This window comes from Tachypleus tridentatus, chromosome 12 (assembly GCF_004210375.1).
Source record: "Tachypleus tridentatus isolate NWPU-2018 chromosome 12, ASM421037v1, whole genome shotgun sequence".
Lineage (NCBI taxonomy): Eukaryota > Metazoa > Arthropoda > Merostomata > Xiphosura > Limulidae > Tachypleus > Tachypleus tridentatus.
In genome coordinates, this window is record NC_134836.1 from 50,536,212 (window position 1) to 50,551,111 (window position 14,900).

General features: G+C 35.0%; 1 protein-coding gene across 1 annotated transcript in view; it reads right to left on the reverse strand.

Moving 5' to 3' along the window:
* LOC143233294 (uncharacterized) overlaps positions 1–14,900 on the reverse strand; it is a 135,734-nt gene that overhangs the window by 77,565 nt on the left and 43,269 nt on the right. The window contains exon 3 of the mRNA XM_076469425.1: positions 8,321–8,558. Within this exon, the coding sequence (XP_076325540.1) occupies positions 8,321–8,558 (238 nt within the window). The remainder of the gene's footprint in view (positions 1–8,320; positions 8,559–14,900) is intronic.

Below are 14,900 nucleotides of genomic sequence, written 5' to 3' on the forward strand. Positions count from 1 at the left end.
TTGGTGGGTCAGACAGAGCATGACCGGACGTAGCGACTTGGATCATAACGACGAGGTGAGACTCCAAAGTCGTCTTAAAGTAACACACTCTGTACAAAAGATCAGTTCAACAGTTTTATACCACAATATCATTACAAGGGAATCCATCAAGACCTGTGAACTTACATAGTTGTACTGTGAAAAAAAAAAAAAAAACACCACCAATAACAACAAAACTATTAAAGTACCTCCAGAAAGATGAATCATTGAAGAATAGTGGTAAAACTAATTTCATATGAATGACAGTGATGTTGTCATTAAACCGATAAAACATTATTGCTTTTCTTACGGAATACTAGCATCAGAAAGCTCTCTGTTCTTAAAATAAAAAGGTTATGAATTTTAGTTATGTTACTAGGAGATAATACGGTATGTGAGAAGATCAACTTATCCCTTAAAGTTGACAATCCCACCGACAAACGTTACACACCTATGTGAACCATGCATCTCAGAATGGCTGGTATGGGTATCAACACTTTGTTAACCTGAAGATGAGAGCAGGTATCCCTCGTGTAGCTTTGTTCGAAATTCAAAAACAAGCAAACCTGAAGATGACCTAGGAAGGTCGAAACGTTGTTCTCTGTTTTTTTTAGTAAGTGTTAATACCCAAACCAGCCATTCTGAGATATATTTTATTTCAAGTGGGTTTCTAATCATCAAGAATTACTATGTGAACCATATGATAAAACTTAAGACGTGTTCGTTTAAAGTTATTCCATCAGAAATAATGGAGAGTTCGATTTTCTTTCATGTTCCAACAACGTCGAACCACATTTTAACAAAGAATCAGAATGCCCACGCCCCCAATTTAATACATCTGTTTGTTAGTTTAATATCAAGCACAAAGCTACACACAATGGGCTATCTGTGCTCTTCCCACCGCGGGTATCGAATTCAATTTGTTCAGCATTATAAGTCCACGTACTTACAGCTGGTCCGGCATGGCCAGGTGTTTGAGTTACTCGACTAGTAATCTGAGGGTCCGGGTTCGAATCCCCTTCACCCCAAACAAGCTCGCCCTTTCAGTCGTGGGGGCGTTATAATGGCACGGTCAATCCCACTATTCGTTATTTAAAGAGTAGCCCAAGAGTTGGCGGTGGGTGGTGATGACTAGCTGCCTTCCATTTGTCTTTACTAAATTAGGGATGGCTAGCGCAGATAGCCTTCGTGTAGCTTTGCACGAAATAACAAAAAACAAAACAAAACAGACTTACAGCTAAAACAGCGGGGCCATCTACTATATACCGAAAATAATATTAGCACGTGGCTCGCGTTTAAAAAGGCGTGGTATAATTTAGGTAAATCAACATATACGCATGGATTATTGAATTATTTTTTACGGATTTACATAAAGCTTTTCTGACATATCGTTTTAGTTTGAGTAACATTCCATTAAACGTTTCCGTGTGTTTATTTAACACAAAACTACCTAATAGGCTGCGAAGAATCGAACCAGTTTATTATGCATTAATAATTTATTTTATGCTTAAGTTTTCTAACTACGTTTCACTTTAACAAAAGTATTAAAAATTCCGAAAAACAATATAATCAACAGACGAAATCATTACTTTATAAGTTTAGTACGATTCTTTAATTCTAAAAACAACCTAGAGTATTTAATTGTTTTTGTAAAACTACGTAATGGGCTATCTTTGGTGTGCCAATCACGGATATTAAAACCCGAATTTTAGCGTTGTAAGCCTTCAGACTTACCGCTGAGCCACTTTGATGGCTAAAGTCTAGAATAATAATTTGTGACAGAGTGGAGTTGAATCAAACGTCCTCTTGTGGTCCAACCGTTTAAAATCTACACGTGGGCCATTCACCAGGAATATTTTATAAATTACAATTTTTTTTAAATATTTCTGTTCTGTAAGTGCAATCTTAGAAATGATTATTTTCACATTTGTACAGTAACTTAAGTTTCTTATTATTAAGTGTTCCTACTGCTGATTTTTTGGAATTTTGACTGAAAATTCAAGTTGTATTTTATAAAGGTGCTATTTTGTTCCCTGCTAGTACAGTGGTAAGTCTACGGATTTACAACGTTAAATTCAGAGGTTCAATTCCCTTCAGTAGACTCACTGTGGCTTTGTTATAAGAAAACGCAAACACACACACACACTATTATTTTTTTCATATAAATAACCAAGTTGCGTTATGCCTTTCATCTGATTATGTTCAATGACGTGCTCAGGATTGTGGATTCGATCCCCATACCTTTCTCCTCTTATGTCGCCAAAGTTCCATTTTTTCTCACTTACAAAATTGCTCACAACTACTAGAAACTGCGCATGATTCCACAACTTGTTTCCTACGACTTAGTATTTTAAAAATAAGTTTTTGTTTTGTTTGAGAGCCATCTGGTGTGTCCATCGCAGGGAATAAAAGGAATATCTCAGACATGTAACTTTGTAAATCTTTCATAGTTACTGTTAGCTTCACAGTGGTATCTTTAATCAGTTTCCTGATTGCCTGACTGTTTAGTTTGAAAGGGCAGCCAGACCTGGATAGTGACTAGTGGCGTAAAGCACATTCCACTTAATGATGGACTTCACAATAATCAAAGGGACAATCAGTGATTTTGAAATTTTCTTGTAACCTTCTCCTGATGTGTGGTTCTCTACCACTTTATCTCTGACTTGTATGAAAAGCTTTTTGGTCTTCATGGTTGGTTTGTCGTATCATTGTGCGAGTTGTGTCTTGAACAGACGCATTTATTGTGAAGTTAAGTTTAACCATTTTGATTACACACAAACAGACCATTACACTAACTTTGTGACCTTTCAAACTAATCTTTCACGCCTGAACTGACTTAGGGTTACCGTAACGAATAAGTTTAATAATAATGCAATTAATAATATTACAACTTTCTTTGAAAACGTAACTTACATAATATCAGCGTTTTTGTCGTTTTTTTTAGAGTTCTCAGTTGACGTAGATTGTGTAGAACCTAAATTTAAAAGTCCATTAGAAAGATTCACGATTGCCAACTCGGACGGTAACAAAACGTAGAGACTTTGTAAAGAGTGAGTACTTTTGTAAGTCACTGTAGACGTTGATCTACGTATGAGTGTGAATCTTTATATGGAAGTTTATACGTTAAAGCTTACACCTATCTGTAATCGTGTGTGAAAACCGATAAAAAAAGGCTTTCGCTCACTTGCGTCTTTTAACGATAGCTATTAATGATCTTAGATACCATACGTAAATTTAAAAAGATACACTCTTGTGAAAAATTCACTTCTAATTATTAACAGATTAATTATAGATAGAATAAAAGACGACCGCAGTTTTATAAAATACAGTAGAGGTTTGATGAGATCGAAGTACAAGAAGAAAACCAAAACATAATAACCATTAATCGAGTATTAACAACGAAAGAATATCTGATTCAAGTCAACAAAATCTAATACATTAATTAAACCGGCATCTCTCTCTAGATCAGTGGAAAGGCGTAGGTTGTATAAGGTCCTGTCAACCCAAAGCTCTGCTGATTGATTAATTAATAGCTGAAATATATGATCGAACACGCAGTTGTTCGTATTAATGTTTATGCTCTAAGCCTTGGGTTTGTCTATTAATAATTATTTGTGTAATATTACAAACCGTAACTATTTAAGAGATTTCACTCGTTGCCATCAAACGAGTTAAATAATAATAATTATCAGTTTTATCGTGATGTAATATGATACACAAGCTTAGGCCTAATACCTACGATTTGTCTTCCTTTCTGTTCATATTCGAACAGTATGGAAAGAGGCAGGAAATGTACCTTTTCTTCAAAGATTTTTCTTAAACATTCCCACAGGTAATGATGAGAAATCTTGTTTACATGCACTATTTTTAACTAGATTCGAATTAACAAAAACTTCTGAATTTCTCAGAAAATGAAACATTTTGTTTTCAACGAGCGGATCCGTTACTTTCTTCAAGATAACTACACTTTTATCTGTTTATACTAAACATGTATATGTCGATATCTATTACGACAAATAAAGTTAGACCACAAAATTATTTTACGTTATGTTACAACACTATATATCTATCTGCCTCCAGAACGCTGTTGAATTTTCTTGAATTTAAAATGAGATAAAAAGATTGAATATTCTTGAAATATTTCTTTAAATGTTACGTAAATCGGTCCGTTCACATAAAACTCCCACCCAACCCGGATCAAAGGTGAGTTTACGAATTAACAACACTAACATTTGGGTTTCGATTGCCACTGATGGACAAAGCATGTTAACCCAATTTGTAGAATTACGCTAAAACAACTTAGCAATAATTAAATAAAACACCTGGTTTTACCATTATTTACCTTTATGAAAAGCTCCCCGCTAGTACTAAAATCAGAGATTTGATTCCTCTCGGTGGGCTCAGTAGATAGCCCGATGTGGCTTTGCTATAAGACAACACACACATACATCTTTATGAAGAATCTGTCTCTAGCAATGTATGCATGACAGACCAAACAAGAAGTGTAAGAGATTACACGTAAGTTAATTTATCTCTTTTGTCATAGAACATGCTACTAAAGCACGTGAAAAGTTATCCAAAGAAGAATCAAATACCTAAAATGCCTGCAATGTGTTAAAGAAATATGTAATTTTGACCAATAAAGAGGAAAAAGTAGTAATAAATCTACAAAAATATTCATAAAAATTACAATACAAATGTGTTCGGCAATTATTATACACAAAGTTAAAAACAATGGGCTATCTGTGTTATGCTCACTGCGGATATCGAAACCAGAATTCAACCTTTAAGAACACAGATTTACTGCTGAGCCACCGGAAACTAGCATATTAACAGAACACCCATAATCCTAATTAAACACGTTTTATACAAAACGAAGGTCAGCAGAGAGATTGTGTTAAAACAACAACAACAACCAGATTAAAATTATTTTAAATAAACTTAAATATTTAATAGTAACTTCTGATATGATCCCTAGATCAGAATAACCCAGACTTACGATAATAGTAATCGGACTTTGATATCCATGTTGAGAAGAGCACAGATGAACCATGGTAAAGTTTTGTACTAAATAATTATCAAGACGAAAATGTTCTTATTTGTAAAAATAAGAATGCATCGTTTCACCAGTTTGATTCCATCGCTCAAAGCGAAATATTCGGTCGTAAACCTAATAAAATCCAACGAGGTTCAACCAGTTTAAGAATTGTATGCTAGTTCCTCATCCATACACTAAACTGACAATGAAAACACAAACAATACAATAGCCTTTCTGATTTATAACGCTGAACTCCACGGTTCGATTCCCCTAAGTGTACAGACCACAAATAACTCATTGTGTAACTTCAAAGTAACACCGAAGGAAGATTAGATCATGTACTACTCACTAATACTTCAGGACAGCATTTTTTAGGTTTCGATAATGATGGAATTAAATATTATAATAATGACGTACGAACAATATTTATTAACCTGTAATCCGTACTCGGGAAGGAATAACATTGAAATACTCGAAAAGCAAGTTTTGTTCTATAATATTTGGGTGAAGTGATAAAAAATATTATTTATGAAGATTTAGATAAAGTAAAATGAAATTCCTGTTAAACAAACCAAGTACGTTTTACTGTTCTCTCTCTATTACAAATTTGTTTGTTTGCTTAGAATTAAGTTCAAAGTTACATGGTGGGCTATCTGTGCTCTGCCCACCACTGGTATCGACAACTGTTTACTAGCGTTGTAAATCCACAGATAGGCTGGTGTGCAACTGGGAATCCTGTATTATATCTATTAGTTCTGTACTATTTTACGATAATCCGTATTAAAACACGTTTTGTTCTTGTGACTTCTATTTTAAAACGCTCTATTTCTTTACCATTTCTTGGTGTAGTGTCTCATATTTCAAAACGCTCTATTCCTTCACCATTTCTTGTTCTAGTGTGTTATATTTCAAAATGCTCTATTCCTTTACCATTTCTTATTGTAGTGTCTTATATTCCAAAACGCTCTATTCCTTTACCATTTCTTGTTGTAGTGTCTTATATCTCAAAACGCTCTATTCCTTCACCATGTCTTGTTCTAGTGTGTTATATTTCAAAATGCTCTATTCCTTTACCATTTCTTATTGTAGTGTCTTATATTCCAAAACGCTCTATTCCTTTACCATTTCTTGTTGTAGTGTCTTATATTCCAAAACGCTCTATTCCTTCACCATGTCTTGTTGTAGTGTCTTATATTCCAAAACGCTCTATTCCTTCACCATGTCTTGTTGTAGTGTGTTATATCTCAAAACGCTCTATTTCTTTACCATTTCCTAATGTAGTCTCTTATATCTCAAAACGCTCTATTCCTTTACCATTTCTTGTTGTAGTGTCTTATATTCCAAAACGCTCTATTCCTTCACCATGTCTTGTTGTAGTGTCTTATATTCCAAAACGCTCTATTCCTTCACCATGTCTTGTTGTAGTGTCTTATATTCCAAAACGCTCTATTTCTTTACCATTTCCTAATGTAGTCTCTTATATCTCAAAACGCTCTATTCCTTTATCATTTCTTGTTCTAGTGTGTTATATTCCAAAATGCTCTATTCCTTTACCATTTATTGGTGTAGTGTCTTATATCTCAAGACGCTCTATTCCTTCACCATGTCTTGTTGTAGTGTGTTATATCTCAAAACGCTCTATTCCTTTACCATTTCTTATTGCAGTGTTTTATATTCCAAAACGTTCTATTCCTTTACCATTTCTTGATGTAGTGTCTCATATTTCAAAACGTTCTATTCCTTTACCATTTCTTATTGCAGTGTCTCATATTTCAAAACGTTCTATTCCTTTACCATTTCTTATTGCAGTGTCTTATATTCCAAAACGCTCTATTCCTTTACCATTTCTTGATGTAGTGTCTTATATTTCCTTAAACTGTGACTGAACTTCTGGATACATTTTTTTTGTATCTAGAATCTAAATATTCTAATAATTAATCCAGAGTCTAACTACTTCTTTAAATATATAGTATATAAAAATTTTTACATGACTAGTGAAGTTACAATGCGAATGCAAAATCCATCTCTATGACTATGCTCGTTGCAGAACGTGTAAAGAAACAAAGACGAATTATAGAGATTTTATAAACGGAATGAATGACATGTAAACGGTCTTTCTTCAAATTCCTTTTAAATATGTTTATTAATAATACAATAGGAAACTGTGCTGCTTGAACAACATTAACAGTTAAAATTATTAGTTTAAGTAATAATAGATCAATGTCGGAAATATTAATGTACTATTATTATTTTTTTGAATTTCTTCTATGGCTTTAAGAAAATGTAAGAAAAACCGGATTTTGTAACACGAGTCAAAATTCTCATTCAGGAAATCAAATCAAGCCACTACAGCCGGCTACACGGAAACGGAATACTCTCCAATACAGTAAGATTTTGATATCAAAATTAATTATTTTACTGAGTTAAATCACGTGTACTATCAAGTAAATTTATAATTTGAACCTCTAAGTTTGCTTTTTCTTTCAGGCCAGCATTTTGACTGCAACTATTCACGTTAATCACCAAGATATACTATTTATTACAATTCTGCAAATGTGTTCATATCTAATTATCTTCATTAATTGAAATAACGAATCAAGGAAGAGCTGTTTACCGTAAATTATTGAAAATAAATCATAGCTTCTAAGATAAAATTATAATTTGTTTGTTATTAAGCATAAACTACACAATTTGCTAGCGGTAGATATTGTATCACAGCAGGTATCAAAATTCGATTGTATAGAGTTACAGCTCCATAGACTTACCGCTTAGCCACCAGGGGCTAAAATTTTAATATTGCTGGTTTCAGTAAAAAAATAATTAATGAATAAAAAAATCATAGACTATATTTACTTCGTGTGTGTGTAAACACAGTTAAAAACCGTCGTGCTAATAAAAACAGCAGGTATCTTATTTGTTGAAAATGTTCATTTCAATATCATAAACCTCTCTCTTTTTATTTCTTATAAGTAGACGATGTTTGCTTTCTTTAAGGCTCTTCTCATGTTCAACTTATTGTTATTTGCTGGGTTGTATGAATTAAAAGCTTGATTTTAGAACTTTATAATAACAATTATTTCTTTAATATTTGAATAATAAAGTAATATTGAACTTTGAAATGAATAAAAGTCAATGAGAGAATCTCAGTGGATTCAGCAAATAGCCCAATGTGGCTTTGTTATAAGAAAAGCACACAAACCAAAGAACAGAAAAAAACACAACGTTGGTATCTACAAAATAAAATACAGAAACGTTGTTACTCACGTGAAAGTAACATCATTATCAGACAGATAAGTTGAAGAATTCCACAACAATGTTCTCCCAGGAATATAGTGAAACAGTATTTCTGTGGATGAAGTGTTGTTGATGTCAGTTGTGTAGGAATCTGGACAAGGCGTGGCCCAAGATGGAATTTCTATAAAGTATCCTGGTGGTGTGGATCTCAGCAAAATTATGAAAGGCGTGCTGTCGGCAACAGTTTGGTTACTTCTGTCCAATCGTACTATGAGAAACAAAAATATTGGTAATGAACAACGACAATGAGAAACATCGGGTGTGTATTTCTTATAGAATATGAACAACAAACGATGCAATCAGTTGTCCTAGAGTTTGTATAAATGGCCATATGAACGTATTATCTCAAGTCGTATGAAATTAGGTCTTTGTTTTATTTAAATACTTGATGAAGACCTTTTTGCTCAGTCTTTTTTTTTTTACAATGAATATTCCTTTCAAATTATGTAATTAATACAATGTTAAAAACTGTTACATTCTTACCTAAGTAAGTAAAGGATTTTTTTTAATATTACAAGAAAATAGTGAAAGCTAAAATATACAAAAAAATCGTTTCATATTAAGACTTCTTGTACCCATATATTTATGCACCTATCATGAAGTTAAAATACACATAAATATAATTTTTAATCGTAACAATACTTAGGTACCCTTTGTTTCTTTGGTTAAAATTAAGCACAAAGCTACACAATGAACTGTCTGTGCTTCGCACAACACGGGTATCGAAACCTGGTTTATTGCGTTGTAAGTCCGCAGACATACCGCTGTGCTACTGAAATTCAATGATGAACCCGACTGAGTGTACAGAATTAATATAGTTAAATTTAGTGCTGAAAGTGTTATAGGTATAAGAATAAGTCCACTACAAGTGACAATCTTTAGCTAAATATTTAACAAAATTATACATTGGATTGCTGATACTGGAAATAATAGGTCAAAATGGTATACCAACTTTATGTAATTTAGTTGATCAAAACTTGAGCGCTTTCGAATGTAACTTAGCGGATCAGTCCTTGGGATTACGGCCGAAAATATCGCTAACAGAAACAGCACTCAAAAATTGAATCAATGTGTTTTAATCATTATAAGTTATTCTTGATGACGAGAAATCAACTTGAAAGAAAAAATGTATCTCGGAACAGCTGCTATGGGTATTAACACTTTTATTGATAAGCAGAGAACAACGATTTGACCTTCCTGAAGATGACCTAGGAAAGTCGAAAAGTTGTTCTCTGCTTATCAATAAAAATGTTAATACTCATACCAGCTGTTCTGAGATACACTATAAGTTTTTGCTTTATGATATTGCTTATTTCTAGTGAGACCAGTATGTCAGATTAGTTATATTAATTAGTGGCTATCTTTGATTTACGTAGGCAGCTAGAATCGATCAAACATTAACGATAATATTATATTTTTGAATATTGTGAATAGAAGGCTCCTCTTGAATGGTTTAGTTTAACTCTAGTTGATTCTTTATATCCATCAGAATAAATAACTTTTAAATAATCCGCTGATGACGGAATGATTTCTCTCCAAAAGAGTTCAAGTTTCTAGATATTGTTGTAATCGCAATAAAAAGTTCCTTTGTAGTAAGTCAGGATCAATGGTAACTCATTGAAACGGTAACAGTGGAAAATGAACGAAAACATGTCGGAAAAACCTGCCAATAAGGTTTGAAATATATATGTGCGTTTTCGTATTGTAAAGCCACATCGGACTAATTGCTGTGTCCACCGAGGATAATCGAGCCCCTGATTTTAGCGTTATAAATCCACGGACATACCGTTGTGCAGCTTCACTAACGAATAAAAAACATGTTTTCTAAATCATATGACATAAAAAATGTAAAAACATACTTCACAATACTTTGTTTTAGCACAAAGTTACCCACTTGAATCCAATTCTGGATTTTAGTGTTGCAAGCTCGTTTACCTAACGTTGACTCAGTTGGTAAACCGCTTCAAAATATTATACAGATTTAAAATAAAAATATTAGGTCCGTTTGTGCTTGTGTATTTTATTTCGTGCAGAGCTACTCGAAGGATACATCTTCTAGTTATCCATTATTTAGCAGTGATGGACTACAGGAAAATCAACTAGTCAACATCACTCGCCGCCAACTTTTGGTCCTCTCTGTAGAATAATAGTTTGAGATTGAGCAAAACATTATAACTCACATATGGTTAAAAGGGCTAGCATATACGGCGATAGGACTCTATCCCACGACAGGTAAGTTTCGAGTCCAGTGCCCTAATCACTAGGCTAGGCGAAGCTTCCCAAGTTACTTTATCGGTAAATTATTAAACTACTGTGTGTACCTTAATTTTAAGTTATGTGGACATAATTATAAATACAAATCAACTGATTAGACTCTCTACTCATGGGAGCACTACAAGAGCTTGAAAACCTCCGAAATAATCTCTGTGCGCATTATACACAAAATTAATTACTGTCATTGACGTTGAACCGACGTAAGTTCTTCTTTGTTCTTCAAACCACGCAACCACCATGTGGGCAGGGTGGATGAATTAGTGGCGTCTTGGAAGTTTCCGACCCACCAGGTTACGATGGAAGTATCAAATCGATAATGTTGCTGACGTAGGTTGTAGCATTCATTCTGCTTTCTAAAGGGACATGGGATATGCCCCAAAATGTATAACTCTATAACCTGAGACTACAAGAGAGAGAGGGGTTGAATGATTTGTGTGGTTTCTACAAATCATGACTCGTGGAGCTATATCACTTTTCACGGTCATTATTAAAAACGTATCTCAGAACGGCTGGTATGGGTATTAACACTTTTATTAATAAGGAGAGAACAACGTTTCGGCCTTCCTAAATCATCTTCAGGTTAACCTGAACGTTGTTCTCTGTTTGTCAATAAAAGTGTTAATACCCATACCAGCCGTTCTCAGATACATTTTTTATTTCAAGTGGGTTTCTCATCATCAAGAAGGACAGTCATTATTAGTCCAATGTCTGAGGTTCTCAAGGATTTTTTCTTTGTTTTTAACCGAGTCCAGTGGTTTATGTAATATTTTCCTATTGCCATAGAATTTTGTTGTAATATTCCTCAGGGTACGGCTGAAGATAGATCCGGATTGTCCTATACTTAATGTAAATTAGTTGATGTATTGTTTAGCGACGTTTGTATCATACCATCTTGTCTACCCTTCTCTTTACGCCATTTTGTGTCTGTGGGTACAATTCTCTCTCGTAGCAGACATTTCATTTGACTTTTTATTTAATTGATGACCATCTCAATTACTGATGTCTTGGGTAGCCTACCAATCAAAATACTTTAATCGCTGTGACGCCTATTACATGTACGCCCTCTATCATGCCTCTTTGAACAATGTAATATCTTTGTCTTTTTTATTTCTGTTAGACTGACTGCAAATATGCTTGTTACAATAATTCACAGCACTGTAGGGATCACCTGACGCATCACATGACCAGTCTAACTTGTATCTGTGGCTCAGGTGAGCCCCGAGTCTGAAAGGGTACATAAGTTCTAATAAAATAGACAGCAAGCAGATGTTAGTCACACATAGTGCATTAATTCAGTAATTAAATAGGAAATGTTTAGGCGGAGATCTTTGGTCATTCCTCTTTGAGGTATCCAGTGCAACGTGTTTTACTAAATAAATTCTTATTTTAGATAAGGACAGGAATACACCAAACTGCGATAAAAATAGGCAGAAGATAAAGCTTTCATTGAAACAGACATGTCGAAAGAGTTACGAGATATTCACTAAACTTTCCACATTGTTTGCTCTTTGCGTTTTCTTGATATTTTAGTTGTAACACTTCTGTTATTTGCTGCCCAAGACTTCACGTATGGTAATGCATTTCACTATTTCACGGGTGGTCATTTCTTAAATATAAACGTCACTTGGTGTTTAGTTCAATATAAACTGTTCGTGAGCTCAACTTTGAGTATCATATGGTACAATGCTGACCAAAATCTTAAGGCCAATGAACATAGAGAAAAAAATATGCATTTTGCGTTGTTAGACTCAACCACTTATTTGAGTGGAGCTTCGAATGATGAAAATAAGAAAAGGGAAAATAACAATAAAACAACTTTTGGCATTTAACAGGGAAAATGTGAACACTATGAAGTTAGCCTAAATAGTGGTTGGTCAAAAGTTTAAAACCATTCCGAAACAAAGCGTTAATCGGTAAACACGTAACGAAATTTAGTTATTTGTGTTCAAGCATTAGCGTTGTCAACATCTCCTGTGTTACATTGGGTAAAAACATGGCAAAGGCTACAAAGTTGAAAGAGTTTGAACATGGCAGAATTGTCGAGCTGCAAAAGCAAGGTCTCTCTCAACGTGCCATCGCTGGTGAGATTTGGCGTAGTAAAAATGCTGTTGCAAATTTCTTAAAAGACCCTGAGGATTACGGAACGAGTATTTCAAGTGGTCGACCAAGAAAATTTCGCTGGCGTTGAGCAGGAGGATTCGACGGGTTGTCCGGCAAGATACCAGCCGATCGTCGAACCAGATTAAGGCCGTTACGAACGTAGAATGCAGCTCAAGAACGATAAGACAGCAACTACGAGAGAAAGGCTTAAAAGACCGTAAACGTCTTTAGAGGCCACGCCTCCTTCCATACCACGAAACAGCTCGGTTAAACTTTGCTGAGAAGCACCAAACATGGGACGTAGAATAGTGAAAGAAAGTTTTCTTTTCTGATGAGAAGAAAATTAACCTGGATGGTCCAGATGGCTTCCAACGTTACTGGCACGATAAGGATATCCCACCGGAGACATTTTCTACACGACACAGAGGAGAAGATACCATCATGATCTGGAATGCTTTCTCCTTCCATGGAACAATGGAGCTTCAGGTTATACAGGGGCGTCAAACAGCAGCTGTCTACATTGGCATGCTGGAGAGAGCATCCTTATTGACTGAAGGCCCTCGTTTATGTGGAAATGACTAGATCTTTCAGCAGAACAACGCTGCAATCCACAATGTCCGCAGAACAAAGGACTTTTTCATGGCGAATAACGTAACTCTTTTAGACCATCCAGCGTGTTCGCCCGAACTGAATCCCGTTGAAAATATTTGGGGGTGGATGGCAAGGGAAGTCTATGGAAATGGACGTCAATTCCAAACAGTGCATGATCTTCGTGAAGCCATCTTCATCACTTGAAATAACATTCCAAACAGCCTTCTGCAAACGCTTATAACGACCATGCCAAAGCGAATGTTTCAAGTTATTCGCAATGACGACCGTGCAACTCATTACTGAGACCTCTTGTTGGGCATTTCCTACCCTGTTTAGGACTTCTTTTTGGTATGGTCTTAAACTTTTGACCGGCTAGTATTTAGGCTAATTTCATAGTGTTTACATTTTCCCTATTCAATGCTAAAAGGTTTTTATTTTCCCTTTTCTTATTTTCATCTTTCGAAGCTCTACTAAAATAAGTGGTTGAGTCTAACAACGCAAAATGCATATTATTTCTATGTTCATTGGCCTTAAGATTTTGGCCAGCAGTGTGTATTAAGTAAGGAAATTTGTTGGAACTCACTATCAGAAAGACAAAATGGAGTCGAAACAACACCGACTGTACTTTCAGGCTTAACATACCCCTCTGAAGAGTGTATTCTACACAATCCAGGATAGTAGATGTACGTTCAAGTATTTCTAGGCCTTATCATCTGTTTAAATCCTTGTTTGCTATATACCTGAGTGAGAACCGTTTTGCTATCACCATTGTCATCATATGAGTTTTAGTTATTTTGGAAATATAATTTCAAATGTTGACGAAATCAGGAGTCTTAAAATTTTAGTGGCTTTACATGACAAAGTAAATGGTTCGCCAGGCGCATTCCTCTCAGCTGTGGATCGTTAGCTGTAATTTAAATTTGCCCAGTAATGACCGGTTTTCGCAAATGTTCGTGTGATTTTCCTTGTTGTCGCACATAACTTTCCATTATCCTGTAATAGTGTTTCATCTCCCCTTGGATCCTTGTTCCGTATAACTAGAGGGGGTATCTCTGTCAACAGTTTTAGATGGAGCTTAACCCCCGGAGCTAATCTTCACTTTACCCACTGCACGAACTATGCAAACATATGAATACTTGATGACGAGAAACCCACTTCATAGCAAAACGTTGTTCTCTGCTTTATTAATAAAAGTGTTAATATCCATACCAGCCGTTCTGAGACGCAAACATGTAAATAGAAAGAATAGATACCGTAGGGGAATAAAAATCAGAACGCCAGGTCCAGCGTTAAGGAAATCCAACAAAGGTGGTTCTTCAGGGCGCCGAATACTCGTGGGCTCCAGTGCGAGAATCTCCTCCTAGAGTATCCTTGAAGCCATCGTTAGCCTTGTACAACATTAGTAGAAATGCATAAATTAACTATGAGGGACACAATAGAGAAACCAGCACCGATCACTGACAAAATAGGTCAAAGTAAAACACTGTATTATATCTTTAAATGGCTATTTGAACATTGCAGGTTAGGAACAAGTTAACCTTACGAAAAAAATACTAATTTTCGACTTAGTTTCCTTTGTTTTCTT